This window comes from Pholis gunnellus (genome assembly GCF_910591455.1).
Source record: "Pholis gunnellus genome assembly, chromosome: 20".
In the NCBI taxonomy this organism is placed as follows: domain Eukaryota; kingdom Metazoa; phylum Chordata; class Actinopteri; order Perciformes; family Pholidae; genus Pholis; species Pholis gunnellus.
The window spans coordinates 6,475,963-6,490,401 of record NC_136547.1 but is presented as its reverse complement, the minus strand read 5'-3'; the positions used below and the strand labels follow the sequence as shown (position 1 = coordinate 6,490,401).

The 14,439-nt window shown below is 41.7% G+C and overlaps 1 protein-coding gene across 1 annotated transcript in view; it reads right to left on the bottom strand.

The window, feature by feature from the left end:
- The window catches only part of LOC306712242 (cadherin-12-like), a gene marked incomplete at both ends in the record, with an annotated part of 57,871 nt that extends 50,418 nt beyond the window's left edge, over nucleotides 1-7,453 (bottom strand). Inside the window, one exon of the mRNA XM_079181423.1 lies at nucleotides 7,208-7,453. Within this exon, the coding sequence (XP_079037549.1) occupies nucleotides 7,208-7,453 (246 nt within the window). The remainder of the gene's footprint in view (nucleotides 1-7,207) is intronic.
- Nucleotides 7,454-14,439: the final 6,986 nt, after the last annotated feature.

Below are 14,439 nucleotides of genomic sequence, written 5' to 3'. Positions count from 1 at the left end.
AAAATCAGTCACTACTTCAGACATGCTTCATGGATAGATCAACGAGATTATTGTTTTGCCTCTCAGACTCTGCACGTAGTGGACTCGCTCCGCTGTATGGCACTGAATAGACCTCTGCACGGGACAGTGCAAAGTAATCAAGTGACAAAGCCTGTGATTTTGCAGTCAGTGTTAATTACCTGCTGGCTTTGCAGTCCGTCCAGCTGAAGTATTTTACAACGTCGGCTATAATCACCGTAGTATGTAAACAGGTTTGCTGCTTTTATACAGCCTTTCTTCAGGTTTTCATGCATTTTACAGTTGAGCATTTAATCTGAACTATATTTAACAGCGTGTAACACGGTATCACCAGCAGGGCCGGTAAATTTCATCCGGTTGGGTGATGGAATCCGTCTTTGTTGGGCCTGGTGCATACGTCTTGTTGAAACGTCTTTTATGTTCTTCTTATAGGTCCTCATTGAAAGATTAAATTGCGGGCTCCACGTCGGTAATAAATCTCAGCCAGGTGTGGGGTGGGACTGAGAGGAAGAGCCATCAATAAAGAGAAAGATTTCCTTGTCACCCAGGAAGCCAAGGAATAAACAAGTTGTGGGAGAAACAGGACTGCCCTTTCTAGGGAAAGTGGTTTATTGACTTGTATTTAAATGAGCGACCTTTTGTCTGCTAGTGTGTGAAACGGGTCATTGGAGCATGCCACTGCATGCCATCACATGCTCTGTATTGCAGTAAAGGGTACTGAGACTTTTTCCCCTTTCCTTTTCCTAAGTGTGACTGTCTAAACTGATTGGATTTGTCTTTAACCTTCATTGCTGTTTTGTAGAATTTGTAGAGATGGGTATTGTTAGGATTTTATCGACTCTTTTCGTTGCTCCTTTTCTGTACGCTTCTTTATCAACACTCTTGTCGGTTCCTTTTTGACATATTTAAAGTAATAATAACTTTAGTTGTGCAACAGTAATGTTTACAACAGCAAAGCCACTATATAGACTCAAATCTCAGCAAAAGAACCCCCACCGGTCGTAAGTGCTCATTATATTTGCCCTGCGCAGAAATGGCAAGCACAGTTCCTTAAGTGAATTCTGAAATGCCAAATTACTTTAATTCTAGAGACAATATGTCAAACAGCAATTTATGACCATTATGTTCAAATGGCGAGTGCCTTGATGCTAGAAATTAATGGTGAAAATAGCTGCAGAGAGTTTAATAGAGGGTGAGATGAGGCGGCTTGGCTTTATATACAGACACACCACTAATGGCAGATCTTTCTTGCAGATAATCACTGCTCAGCATAGGAAAGGCACCCAGCATTATCTAATTGTGAGCGCACAGGGTTGTTACATTTACCCCCTTAAGCCTTCTGGGCTTTAATTGTTAATCTGCAATAATGTGGTTGTTTTCACCAGGAGATTGTCGGAAGTTTCACTGCATGTGGGCTTGTATTCAATGTGAAATGGTTGTGCTGAAAGTGAGTTCTATTAATAAATATGTTCCTGTGGGTCTTTATTTATATCTTTTAAAAAACGGTAGAGGAAGACGGTCATAAATTTATGATTTCTCACAGTTTATTTATTGTTAATGGGATTGGAAGTACGGAGTCAACCTAGACTGTGTGAGTATAAGTGGACCTACTCACCCTGATGTCACCCATTGGTGTGTGGACAACAATTTGAATGCCTTCAGTTTGCCATTCTCTCTTTCACTCGTGCTATCTTGATTATTTTTTTTTTTTAGCCATTGCCATCGTGGTTTTTGGCAAAGAAAATGTTACAATTACTTCTACAAAATCACTCCCGGACCGGACATTGCCGTGGTAGAGAGCTGTCAATCACGACATAGCCAGGCCTTAAAGTATACCCGGCTTTTTCATCTATTTTACTTCACATTGGAGCATAATTTACTAAATGAACATCATGCTGTATTGAAGCAGAAATGAAACTAGCGCTAGAGACCATTAACTCATGTTTACTAAGTTTACTGACATAATAAATCAATAAAAGTCAGAAGTCGGATCATTTTCTCATAGACTTCTATACAATCTTGCTCAAACTTCCTTTTCCTCCCAGAGGAGTAGCCCTCTGATGGCCATTTGAAAGAAGGAAGTTTAAGGCACCTCCGAATTGCTTTCCCGTTTCACAACCGGCGGTTAATGCCCGTGAGTTACACAGAACTGATATCCACTTAGAAAAGCGGCCTCAAAATCAACTTGAACCCCTTTGTTGCAGTATTACTGCAATTACATTTGATTCACTCTAGGTTTCTGGTTGCATTTTCCACAGAGGTATCTTATTGCCTCAGAGACTCTCGAGACACTGTGGTTTAGGAAGAAATGCAGTTACCACCTTTCTTAACAACTGCAGTTCAGTTGCCCTTGAGCAAGGCCCCGGGGCAGTTGCTCCCTTCTTAATGGATGCAGGAGGGACTAGTAGTCCTAAACACCACACTGAATCTTGTCATGACCTTATTTGCACCTCAGGGAGCAAAGAGGGCAATTAAGTAAGCAGTGCAAGTAGCAGCTCTCAGTCTGAGGCCTGACTGTAGGTTTTCTAACCGGCTCCGAGTCTATATGTGTCGAATAAGTTTCCACCTCAATTTAACTCACCAAGAAGCAAGAATATATAAATTCTGGCATAAATATCAAGATTTAGTATTGTCTGTGTCAAATGAATATATTACGGCTTCTTGTTGTTTTTTGCAGTTTTATTTCTCAAATTGGGTCGCATTCATTAAATGGTATAAAAGCCAGAGTCTAAATTCATTCTCTTTATTTAGTAGTCATACCATACCACCAAAACAAGTGGAAATGCAGTCATGGCATATTTTTGTCTTTGTGTCGCAGAAGAAAAGAAATGTTGCTCTGCTTGCACTCATTAATCTGAAATAGACCACAGCCTGGAAAGATGGATGTTTTTTAGGACTCCTTCCTTGCTCAGGACTAATCTTCTTTACCTCTACCTCATGCGATTGCAACAGAAGGTACATATAAATAAATTGTGGATGTATGTTTTAATGATATGCAATCATAATAATTCAATCAATATGCTGATGTTGGCCTATTGTCGATATATCAGTATTGTTGTCACGCAATAAAAATTCAGTACAGAAATGCCAAACTAGGCTTGAGGTGATTTAAAGATGTCACCTTTACATCAAGCAGCACCGACGAGTTCACTTTTCACCTGTGAAATATTCTGCTCAATATGCATCTCTGTCAAAATGTAAAACCAAAACAAAGAATCCTTATCAGGATAGTTTGTTTTTTGAAGAGCTGTAACTAACGTTTACTTTCATTACAAATATTCATTTTAAATAGTTGGGGATACTTTTTCAGTTGATCAACTGATCAATTTATTGTTAATATCTTCTTCTCACTTTCCTCAACAATCCAGCATTGACCAGAATTTAAAGTAAATTGGGACTCTGAGCTTAGATCCCAAATCAATACAATTATGATGCCCGGGTCCTGATTCGAATATGTATTGCAATATTTTTTGTTTTGCAATTCTACAAATATTGAGAGTTGATAGGATTTTTGTTGCGCCTACTTTATTAGACCATGGGACCATGGGAAAAAAAGTTGAAAAAAAGTTGAATCCTACTCTTCTACAGACTTTTTTTACTGTGGAAAATCTCCAAATTGATACAATAAATGTGTTGGATCAATGTGTTTTGCCTTAAATATTCACAAATGTAGCCATTTCAAGTCAAAAGTCACACATCTATCCTTCCGCTAACTTAGCCAAGTCCATCGCTAGCTCTTCCCCGTCAGCTCTGTTCTGTATAGACATCTATTGTCAGCTCGATCCGGACGGTTTTAATGCATTCACCATGAATGTAAGTATATTGGTGCGCTGCAGCTGCAGCTCTCTCACTTCCACTTTGTTTTTCTTGAGACTGATAAGACGTCCCCTTACTCAAAGATCGTCCTACCTTTTGCAGAGACTAAACTGAAACGGCTGAATTTGGTATGGCCAAATGGAGTAGCATTAGATAATTAACGTTATGTTAGGTATGGTGATGACAATGCACAACATGGGCCTGAACCCTTCTGGCTGTTGACGGGGTTCAGTGCAGTCTCAGACTCGGATGAGTATGTTTTGATATTTGAATGAAAAGAAAACAATTAGGCATTCACTAGGACAACCAAATGTTATCATGTTGTCGCCAAACATCTGCCGTCACTACAAGCAACCACTGGCGCATCCAGACGCCAGTTAATAGGCAAACCATTTGATCCGTAACACCTTTACGCTGAAGCTCCGCTCATTAGTTGTTGTGCCCCTCCTCACTTCCTCCGTTAGTGGTTGTCTTGTATTCTGTATGATGTCAGCGCTGACATCATACAGAATTCATGTGTGTTGCTCTTTTAACAATGATGTTGTTAAAAAAAGAATTGCAAGATTCAACTGATAAAGACTTAGAGATACACCTGTGGAGCTAAGATTAGCAGAGTACGTATACGTTAGCATATCTATGCGGCGCTAGCCTCTGAAGGTATACTGAATGTATGCTGCTTTTGTTTTTTGATAATAATAACCGTGAATAAAGACTTACTCAGCTTTACAGGAACAGTGTCTCGGTCTCCTGGTGATCTGTAGCTTTAGCTTCTCTCTTTATCTGTTTAACCTGTCTTCGCTGCTGAATCAGTTTGACATCCTGAATATATCCTTCAAATGATTATTGTATACCCTTCTGCCTGCTTCTCTGTAAAATCGCTTTTTCTTTTACCCCAAAATTAGACCTAGATAGTATGTATTCAGTGTCTGCAGTTAGTGACAGTGTGGGCTCCATGTTAGCTCTGACAGCTTGACAGAGTAGAAGCAAGGGGCGGGGCTTAGGGAATGGCACATTTACAGCAAGGCTCCAGACTAACTCGTTTCACCACCTTCCAAGAGAGTCCCGAAATATAATTTCAACCATCCTGAAGTCGGTACGAACTAAATTCTAGAAGTTATCTTTCCAGCTTTGTTATTGTCATCTATAGTGGCTATTTGCATAACGTACAGTGGGTACGGAAAATATTCAGACCCCTTTAAATTTTGCTGTACGGTCTTATATAGACAGGTGTGTGCCTTTCCTAATCAAGTCCAATCAGTTTAATTAAACACAGCTGGACTCCAATGAAGGAGTAGAACCATCTCAAGGAGGATCAGAAGAAATGGACAGCATGTGAGTTAAATATGAGTGTCACAGCAAAGGGTCTGAATACTTATGACCATGTGATATTTCAGTTTTTCTTTTTTAATAAATTTGCAAAAATTTCTACATTTCTGTTTTTTTCTGTCAATATGGGGTGCTGAGTGTACATTAATGAGAAATAAAATGAACTTTTTTGATTTTAGCAAATGGCTGCAATGAAACAAAGAGTGAAACATGTAAAGGGGTCTGAATACTTTCCGTACCCACTGTACATAAAAAATAAGAAAGAAATATTTGCTTTAACAATAAAAACATGCGTTTACTCTGAGCAGAATGTATGGACATGAATTACAATATCATAAGTGTCTGATTAATAAGTGTGTTCTTAAGGTTGTTGCTGCACGACTTTTTTTAGACAGCAGCCAGCTGGTGTGCTAATTAACGGATAAATGAGAACCAAAGAGTGAAATAGTCACAGAACTTTCATTTCAAGCAAACCAACCATAACTGCTCAGGTAATCACAGACATGATTGGAATGAGCTCATAATGCTCGAAGAAAGAAACGTGTAGAGGGGAAAACTACTGACTAAATCCAGTCACTGAAAGAAATGAAAGCTGACACCTCAGAAATAATCCTAAAATCATTTAGATCATTTCTTATTCTTATGGTTGGTCAGCAGTCGCTTGAGCCACGATAGCGCCACTCTCTGCAGGTCACTGAATGGAAATCGTGTTTACACTGTACAGTGAATACATTATCACAATAAGGCATTGATTTATTATAGCACAAGCATTCATTGCACGGAGACTCACGGTCCATTAGAGATCATTTATGTGCCTTGAAAGCCAAACTGTTACCCTCACAAGCCTCTGTGACAGTACCTGATAACTCCTTGGAAGATATATCACTAACAGCCTGCTCTCCCAGTCTCCAGGCATTCTGTTTAACTTGTATCCCGGTAAAGCTACAATCATTTCGGAGCAGAAGCGCTTCCCTTAAGGTTGTCCTGACAAAGGTCCGAGGATCTCATCTACAAATGCTCTTCATATGGTGAAGAATCAGTCAATTATTTTGAAGCAGTGCACCAGCCCAGGATTAAGTGATTTAGGAGGGCAGCAGACAGCAGCTCATAGCCTCAGAGACTTCCACAAACAGCATGGCTTGTCAGGGCTGATTGCAGCGGCACTGGGGCAGATAAGTCAGTCTTACTATTATCCTATGTAAGCCAGGAGTGCCAAATTACAACTTTAGCCTTAAACCCCAACAGAGTTTACTCGTGAATGTGTTAAGCCACAGCAGAGACCAAAAAATATATATAAAATCATTAAAAACCAAGATGGCCGAGGTTTGAGTGGGGACAGATAAAGTGTGTCTGACGGGATGTATATCTCAGTCAGGATTCAGTTCAGGCTATTGGCCCTCTCTGCTGTCTTTTTATTGCTGTCAGCATATCCCCAGGCTCATAACTGTGATGTTCTGACAGCTTTACAAGGGCCGTAATTTCAATTTATTTCTACCGGTCCATCGATTCGCTCAACACTTCAATGTCATGTTTAGTCCAACATAGAAATGAACGCACAGCTCCATTAGCATGTATAGATTTTCCTCCAAAGCCTGAGTCCATTTATGTCTTAAAACACTAACAAACGGGGACAGCTTTACAACAAGACCATTATTAGATTAAAAAGGTCCAGCCTAAGTTCTATAGGGGCCAAATGAAAATGGGCAACAGTTGCCCATCAGAGATGGTGCAGTGTGATTGTATTAGTATGTTATTTGGTTTCAAAAGGACAGCCTTGCCTAAAAGATTGTGACAGTGTTTTTATACAAGTATAAATTATAAATAAACATATTGTGATATTTTATGTAGTTGATATTGCCCATCTGAAGCCAAAGTAGTTCAAACGCTATATATTAGAGTGCTTTTCTGTTCCTTTTCTTCTATTTTATCACCCTCACATTCTATCGCTCCCTCCATTTACCACCAATTCAATTTCTCCCGAGCTCCTTACTATGTGATTTATGACTTCTCCTGCACCATAAAAAGCTGGAAAAATGAGGCTTTTTACCTTGCCCACGTACTGCGGGTCTGACCCCATGTACTCCTCCAGTACAAAGAACTGGTTCCACACCCAGCCCCTTTTGACCCGTTGAAATCCAGCCGCCCCATTCCTCATCGGGCCCACCAAGCCTCTGGCGTGCTCCCGCCCCGGCCTGCTCCGTCCCAGTGCCGGCGAAGGTGGACGTAAAGAAGAGACGGAGCCTTCGTTGACAAGAATCCAAAGGAACAGCAGCAGGCAGTTCCTTGTTAGCATTGGCGATCTGTGAGGTTCAGGTCCCCAAGTTAAAGTCCAGTGACGAGAGCTGAGCCACGCTGAAATGACTTGTGTGGGTGGGTAAGGGGAATGGGTGAGCCGGTGCCCAAAAAGCAGGATCCCACTCAGAGAGATATGGAGCTCATCACCTGAAGGAAACAGAACAAATACATAGTTAGAAAGTTAGCTTTTTGCTCTTTAATGTAATGATGCAATGTTATTACTCTGATTACAGACAGTCCAGGACTGTCCAATAGTACACACGGTCATCCTACAGTTCTTGTGGTTGTTGTTCATACCAATGTCTTCGTGGTATTTCATGGCTCAATTATTTGTTTTAGTTTTCACCAGCTCAATGATGAATGATTGTTCAGTGTGAACCACTTTTAGTGTTTATGGTAAAAGTGATCAACCGCACAGAATCTTTCCTCCACAAATGCTGTTGATATAATATGCTCATATAATCAAGCAATCCGCTTCAAGTGTTCAGTTTGGGTCTTTTCATACATGACAACATATGGAAATATATTTTTTTTAAAACTACAGTATGCTATTGATGATCCAAATTCTCTTTCGTACTTTACTCCCTTGATATTTTGCCTCCCTTCCTGCCCATTTTCCGGCTGGCAAGCTGAGGCTGGAGCTATGCGGACACTCGTATCATGACTGTAAAAATCTGAATGTGCACAGGGAAAAAGCACCTGTGGTTAAAGCCGCCCTAGATTGATAACGCAAGGCTACACAACGCCTTGCTCCGTGCCACTAACTGGGTGAGCGAGGATCCCCCGGCAAAAAGGCTCGCCGTTCATTTGCATGCACCACCCACGCTGCAGTGACACCGAGCCAGCCGGAAAAACAGGAAAGCCTCGCCCCGAGTGAGCCCTTGGTGAGGGACACGGCACAAGCCACTGGCAGTGAGCCAATAATTAGCCAAGCATTATTTTGTATTCATGTAATAAATATACTAATGTCAATTAGATGGTTTTCTGTATGAGAAATAGGCCTAAAGGAAAACAACAGTAAAAGTAGTCATCATTTTCTGCTTCTAGTGATTCATCTGACTCGTACAGACGTGGCCTCTATAAGTGGTTTCCGCTGTACTGGAGTTCTCGATCATAAACACAAGTGTACTAGACAGTTCTCTGGGATTTATCCTCTAATTAGCTAGATTACTCGTCTCTGCAGTGGAAACTGTGACTTTATTTTTCCCGTCGCTTATCGGCCACCGCACACTGTGCCGCAGACCTGTCGGTGTTATTGCAGTTCCTTGATTGCCCAGAGAGGTCGAAAGTCATATATTATTTAATGACACTTTGATGAGAGGGTGCTGAGGAGCTTTTCTGTTTTGGCCTCACAAACCTCGCCCTAATGCTTTTCATCAAACCCGACAGAAGGCCCCTGTGAATGGAGATGAACTCTTCTCAAAAACACACAAATGTGCAGTTGTTCCCATCAGAAGCCGTAGCATGATGCATTGGCAGTTCAAACTGACGCGTGTACTGTACGGGAATGCCGGTGCAACACGGCGTGCTCGCAGTGATTCCTTTAAGGTGCTTTTCTCTCACACATCGCTCCGGTGAGGAGCACAACAGATTTTGACAACCGGTGGCCACAGGAGATTGTCTTGGTTGCCGCAGCATGTCATTTGTCAGAGACACGTTCCATGAAAGGGGCAACTCATACAGAAGATTACTAATATATAATCCAGCTCACAGACAAGCATATTTAATTTGTTTTCTTCCAATGTGCTTTGTTCTAGTCTGCGCATAGCTCAGCTGAAGTACCAACGGGCTGTGAGATGGATGTCATGCCGTTGAGTCTGATTTGGGATGCATGAGTGAAGCACGATTGAGACAGGAAAAAAACCCCGAACGTATTCAGAAAGTTTGGAAATACAGCACTTGTTTATTCTGCAGATTTCCATTTTAGAACAATACAAGTTGATCTCTGATCAGTCTTAAAACAGACCATTTGTGGTATACTTCAGAGTAGTGACATAATACAGACAGTGCATCCATTGTTCTTGAATACAAACCTATAAGGACTGCAGGTACTATACAACTTGTCGTATTAGTAGTACGTGTAAGCGCATTTATTACAACAGCAATAAGAGAAATGAGGTGAAAAACAGGATTACAAAAGTCGATCTAGGTAGATTGGGTTGCTCTACACATTGCAAACCTTTGAAAGCTGTGTGTAGATTAATCTCAGCTAATAAACTGCTGAATCTACAAATTGCGTTGTTAAGTTGTTTACCTGTATTAACTTATGTTAGGACAGGCAGCACATTTTTTATCATTAAAAGGCTTTAAGTGTGATCTCTTAATTAACCATCATTCATTACACAGACTAATGCGTATTAGAAGTATTACAGAAAGACAAAGACATATTACAGAAATAACCTCATTTGTGAAGCCTCATTCATTATTGAGCAAACAACGCAAACAACTGTTGCTGTTCACACCTCGTTTTCAAGCCAGACGACCATATCAACACCCGGGCGCTCGGCTCTGGCCTTATCACGAGACACTTAATTGTGCTCAAAACAAGAGAAGGGAACCACAAATGGTTGGAATGAAGAAGGGAGCTAATGGTTTCCACACCTGGTTTATTGTTCCTCTCTCCCTCCTGATGCACTTATACGCTGTACAGTAATGGAAGCCGGCATGCCTCTAATTTCATAACCGGGGCCCTCATTGACATCATTGTCTGTTGATTAATTATCCTGACTTGGAACATCGACTTCAGAGGGAGATTACTTCAACAAGGTTAGCGGCGCACCTAGATCCATTTATTCTCTCTGTCACCGCACTATCTTAAAAGTCAGAACTGATCTGCAAAGTTCCCCGTGCAAAATTGGCAGGAACTGTCTTGACACGGGTCAGACATGCCTCTCCCGCAGGTCACTCCTCATTTAGCGCCGACATAATGGAAAATGACTGTTCCCGTAATTCCTGCAAAATCACGCCTCTGCCGCTGCACGGCGGACGACCCCATGCATATTGTATGAGGCAAGTTCATTAGCATGTGTCGGGCTCCGGTTGCGAGCCTTGACCCACGCGTCTACTTCAGACAACGCGGCGCAGTGGGCTGACAGCGTTCTCACACATCACCTTCAACAACCGGAGAGCATATGGCCAGCCGATCTGCTGGAGCAGATCACCACCCGCGAGAGACTCCCACCGAAAGTTAGCAGTCGTCAAGGCTGCCATAAACATGACAAACAAATAGGGTCGGCATTGACTTCTGGAATGGAGGGGAGAGATGAGTCACCTGGATCAAGTTCTTGTTTTGCATACTCGTTCATTTCCTGATGGATGCGTGGGCAGGGATGTTAGTTTGGTCGTTTTGTGATTTAGTTTTAGTGATTCACCTTTGGAGTAGAAGCCTGTTAATAGAGTTTGTGAAGGTAGAACTACAATATTGAATCTTCATGTGTAAATGTGGAGGGTTCATCACTTTGTTTGTCAGTTTATAGAAACCTATTTCATGCTATACTTATATTTATATCTTTGTTGATTAATATTGGTGAATGCTAATTATTTAAACACCAAAATTATAGTATTTTTTTTATGAAATTGGACCATGTGACCTTTTTTATTGCCAAATATTTTAACAACAAATTTTGTGTTTCTTCTCAAATTACACGATCAAGAGACAAATGCTAGAATCTAGAAGTGTGTGGCCTGTTTGCATTCACCTGTCAGAGCATGGCTATCATAAACACCACATAAGGCATACATTTCCGTCAATTAAAAGAATAAAAGTAGAAACCGACTGGCAACATATTTCAGGTCACTGTGTTAATGTTTCTCTGCACATGCATCAAAGGAGCTGCAGCATGTTGGTACCGATCATATTGTTTTTGTACCAGATTGTAATAACAGTGAAGGCTCCTATTATTATAACAGATGTGTTGAGGTCAGCACTGTCACCACAATGATCACAACAGTGACCTGAATTGAACTACTCTCTTGACTCATGAGAAAATGTGTTAAGGCTGATGAGACGGAGGAAAAAAAGGGAATCAGGGAAATCACTGTGAAGACATTGCTTTTTGCACGGCTCAGGCCAAAGAAGACTGTAATATCATTTGGAGTCCTTCGGGGGAAGTGGGAGTAGAGAAGTGTAGGTGGAAGCAATGTAATGAAAATGGGAGTAACAACACAGCTGGCCAGTCGAGCTAAATGATCAAAGAACTCCTCATGCGTAGGTTATAGCACAACCAAAGTAATAGCCAATGAAATGGCTCCGTCAGTTACTTGGATACATTTACGATGAGGTTTGGCCTCAACCCTTCTGTTGGCTTAGCAAAACAAAGGAAACGAGCTGTTTTATCCCCGTCCAGGTGTGAAACAATGACGCTGGTAGATGCAAAGCACTGCAGTCGATACTCGGCTGTTGTTTCATTTTCTTGAAGGTATTCTTTGGAGAGCTGCTCGGAGACGAGCCTTGTGCACAAAGCTGTGAGCAGCACAAGGTTCCCTGAACAATGGAAACATTAATATGATGTGATGAGTTGTCTTCCCGGCTTCTTCTCGCGTCCCACGCACATTATGTTTGGGGAGAGCCGAGTGATGCCTTCCACTCACATTATGTCCGGCCAGTTGTTAAACTTGGTGGTGGATGTGACATACTGTGGCCACTAATACCAGCAATATTGTGAGATTTCACTGAGATAAAGTCGCCCCTCAGTGTGTCAGTGATACTCCAAAGTGGTTTTGTACTTATTTGGGTTTTGTACTAATCTTTTTAGTGTAAAGAGAGTTTCTCTTTTTTTGTCCACACCTTGTGCAGCTTGGTTGACAAACTACAGGCTTTTTGTCAACCAGCAAAACCCTTAGAATTAACTGCCTTGCTGAAAAACTGAAAACAGCCATAAATAAAAACCTTTAAAAGAAATGATGCCACCATTGAATGCCATTATTATGTTTTTTGAACCATAGATTTGTCCCGATGAAGAGCACCTCTATCTTTCATTGACTTCATTAGAACACTAAGACAGTAAGCCAAAGCACATTCTTTTAATAGTGACAAATAGCAACTACTCCTGTTGCCAAGGCTATTTCTGTGATGAATGTGCCTTTTTTGAAATTGCTGTGTCGACAGAACCAAGCTTGGAAAGAGACTTTGCAGAGGGTTTCAGTCGTGTTTTTTTTAACACATTTAATATTGGAATATGTTGGACTACGGATATGTTGGTGTAAAAAAAAAAAACGTGTTCAGTGGCAAATTGTATCTACATTAGAGATATAACACACAAATATTTAATCACCACTTATTGGGTTTTGCAGATTTATGTTCAACTCGGACCCAATTCAGGAACTACTAGTGCTGCAGTGCCCATTCAAAAGTCCCTGTTCAGAACGGGTTGATTGCTTGGCCTTTAGTATTTCTGCTTAAAGCTTTCTCGAGCATTGCTCGTCTTAAAAATCGACACGCCTGACACTGCGCTTCCTCGGGTCCTGAGCAGTACACCTGCCGTGACGTTAGCCCCGGCTGTGCTTAAGTATACGTGTCATTTGGGTGCAAAAGCTAACAAGAACACCGAACACAAAGTGTGAAGAGGATCGGATGAAAGGCTGTCTAGAAAAGCGAAGGACAGACTCTGAGACGTTTGAGTTCGATGTGCATAGTGTTCACAATGGAAATATTGTGACTAGTGACTGTCAGGAAGCAGAGCCTGGCAATGAAAGCAACAGGACAAGGTTAGGTTTGTCACAGCAGAAGTACAAAAGGTGTCAACTTGTCTCTCTATATATATATATTGTATGACATGTCTGTCACTCAATCACTGCTATGTTTTCACTTTGACACTTTTCTGCAGGATACAAAAGTGTTTCCCTAAACCCAAACCAATTAAGTGCATATTCTCCATCAGCAGAAATCAAGAAGGGGGGGGGGGGGGGGGGTGTGTATTACTATAACTTTTGTTTCATAGTATGTGTTTAAACCAGGGGTCCCCAAACGTACTCGTCGTTCAAGCTCCGGTCTCTCGGCTCTTCTACTTCTTCTACTCTTCTACTTCTACAGGGTGCGCGCATGACAGCTCTCATCTCGTTCGCCCCCCGGTGGTTGGCTGATTCAGGAAGCGTTTGATTTGATATGTAGCAGAGCACGTATTTTAAACGTTAATATCGCAGACGATCATGCTCATTTACTCGTGGCAGCCAAAATCGTCATCGCGATTAAAATTCGATTAATTGTGCAGACTGAAAAAAAATCATAATGCGTCTCTGGTATTGTTCAGGGGGCCGGACCAAATGTGGAGGCGGGCCGCATCCGGCCCGCGGGCCGTAGTTTGGCGACCACTGTTAAAGCCCACACCACCTTCTTCTTTTCAAATAAACTAGTTTATTAATTTTCATATCAGTCGAACCCACCAACATTTAAGAATATAAACAAGTCTTTGGGGCTGCTGTGGCTCAGAGGTAGAGCGGTTTGTCCACCAATCAGAAGATCAGCAGTGTGATCCTCGGCTCCTCCCATCGGTGTGTGCGAATGGCTTAATGTTGACATGTAGTGTGAATGTGCTTTGAGTGCTCAGAAGGAAAGAAAAGCGCTGTATAAATGCAAGTCCATTCACCGTATTTCCTCTTCTTTATCCTGATAATCCAGTGCTCGGCTATCTTCTATCATGTCTTCGACAGCTGAAGTTTTGACAGATACAGCTATTCAGAGTCGGGAGGCACGCCTGATCTCATGCAGGAGCAGTGAAAGACGGGCAGCCAGAGATAAAATGAAGCGGCCCTGTTGCCCCTAGGATGGAGCTCCATCGGTGCACAGGACACTGCTGACATCTGGGCAGACAGTTCTCGAGCATGGAGCGCTGCCACTAGTTTCTGACCTGGGGCTTCTGCTGCTTGAACCTGTTTGGTGGAGGCTCTTCTCTCCTATCTCACTTTGTACTCTTTGGCCTCATCCTTGTTTGTGTGTTTGTCTGTGTTTTTCTTTTTTTACATAACCTGTTAAATGTCCAACTTGTT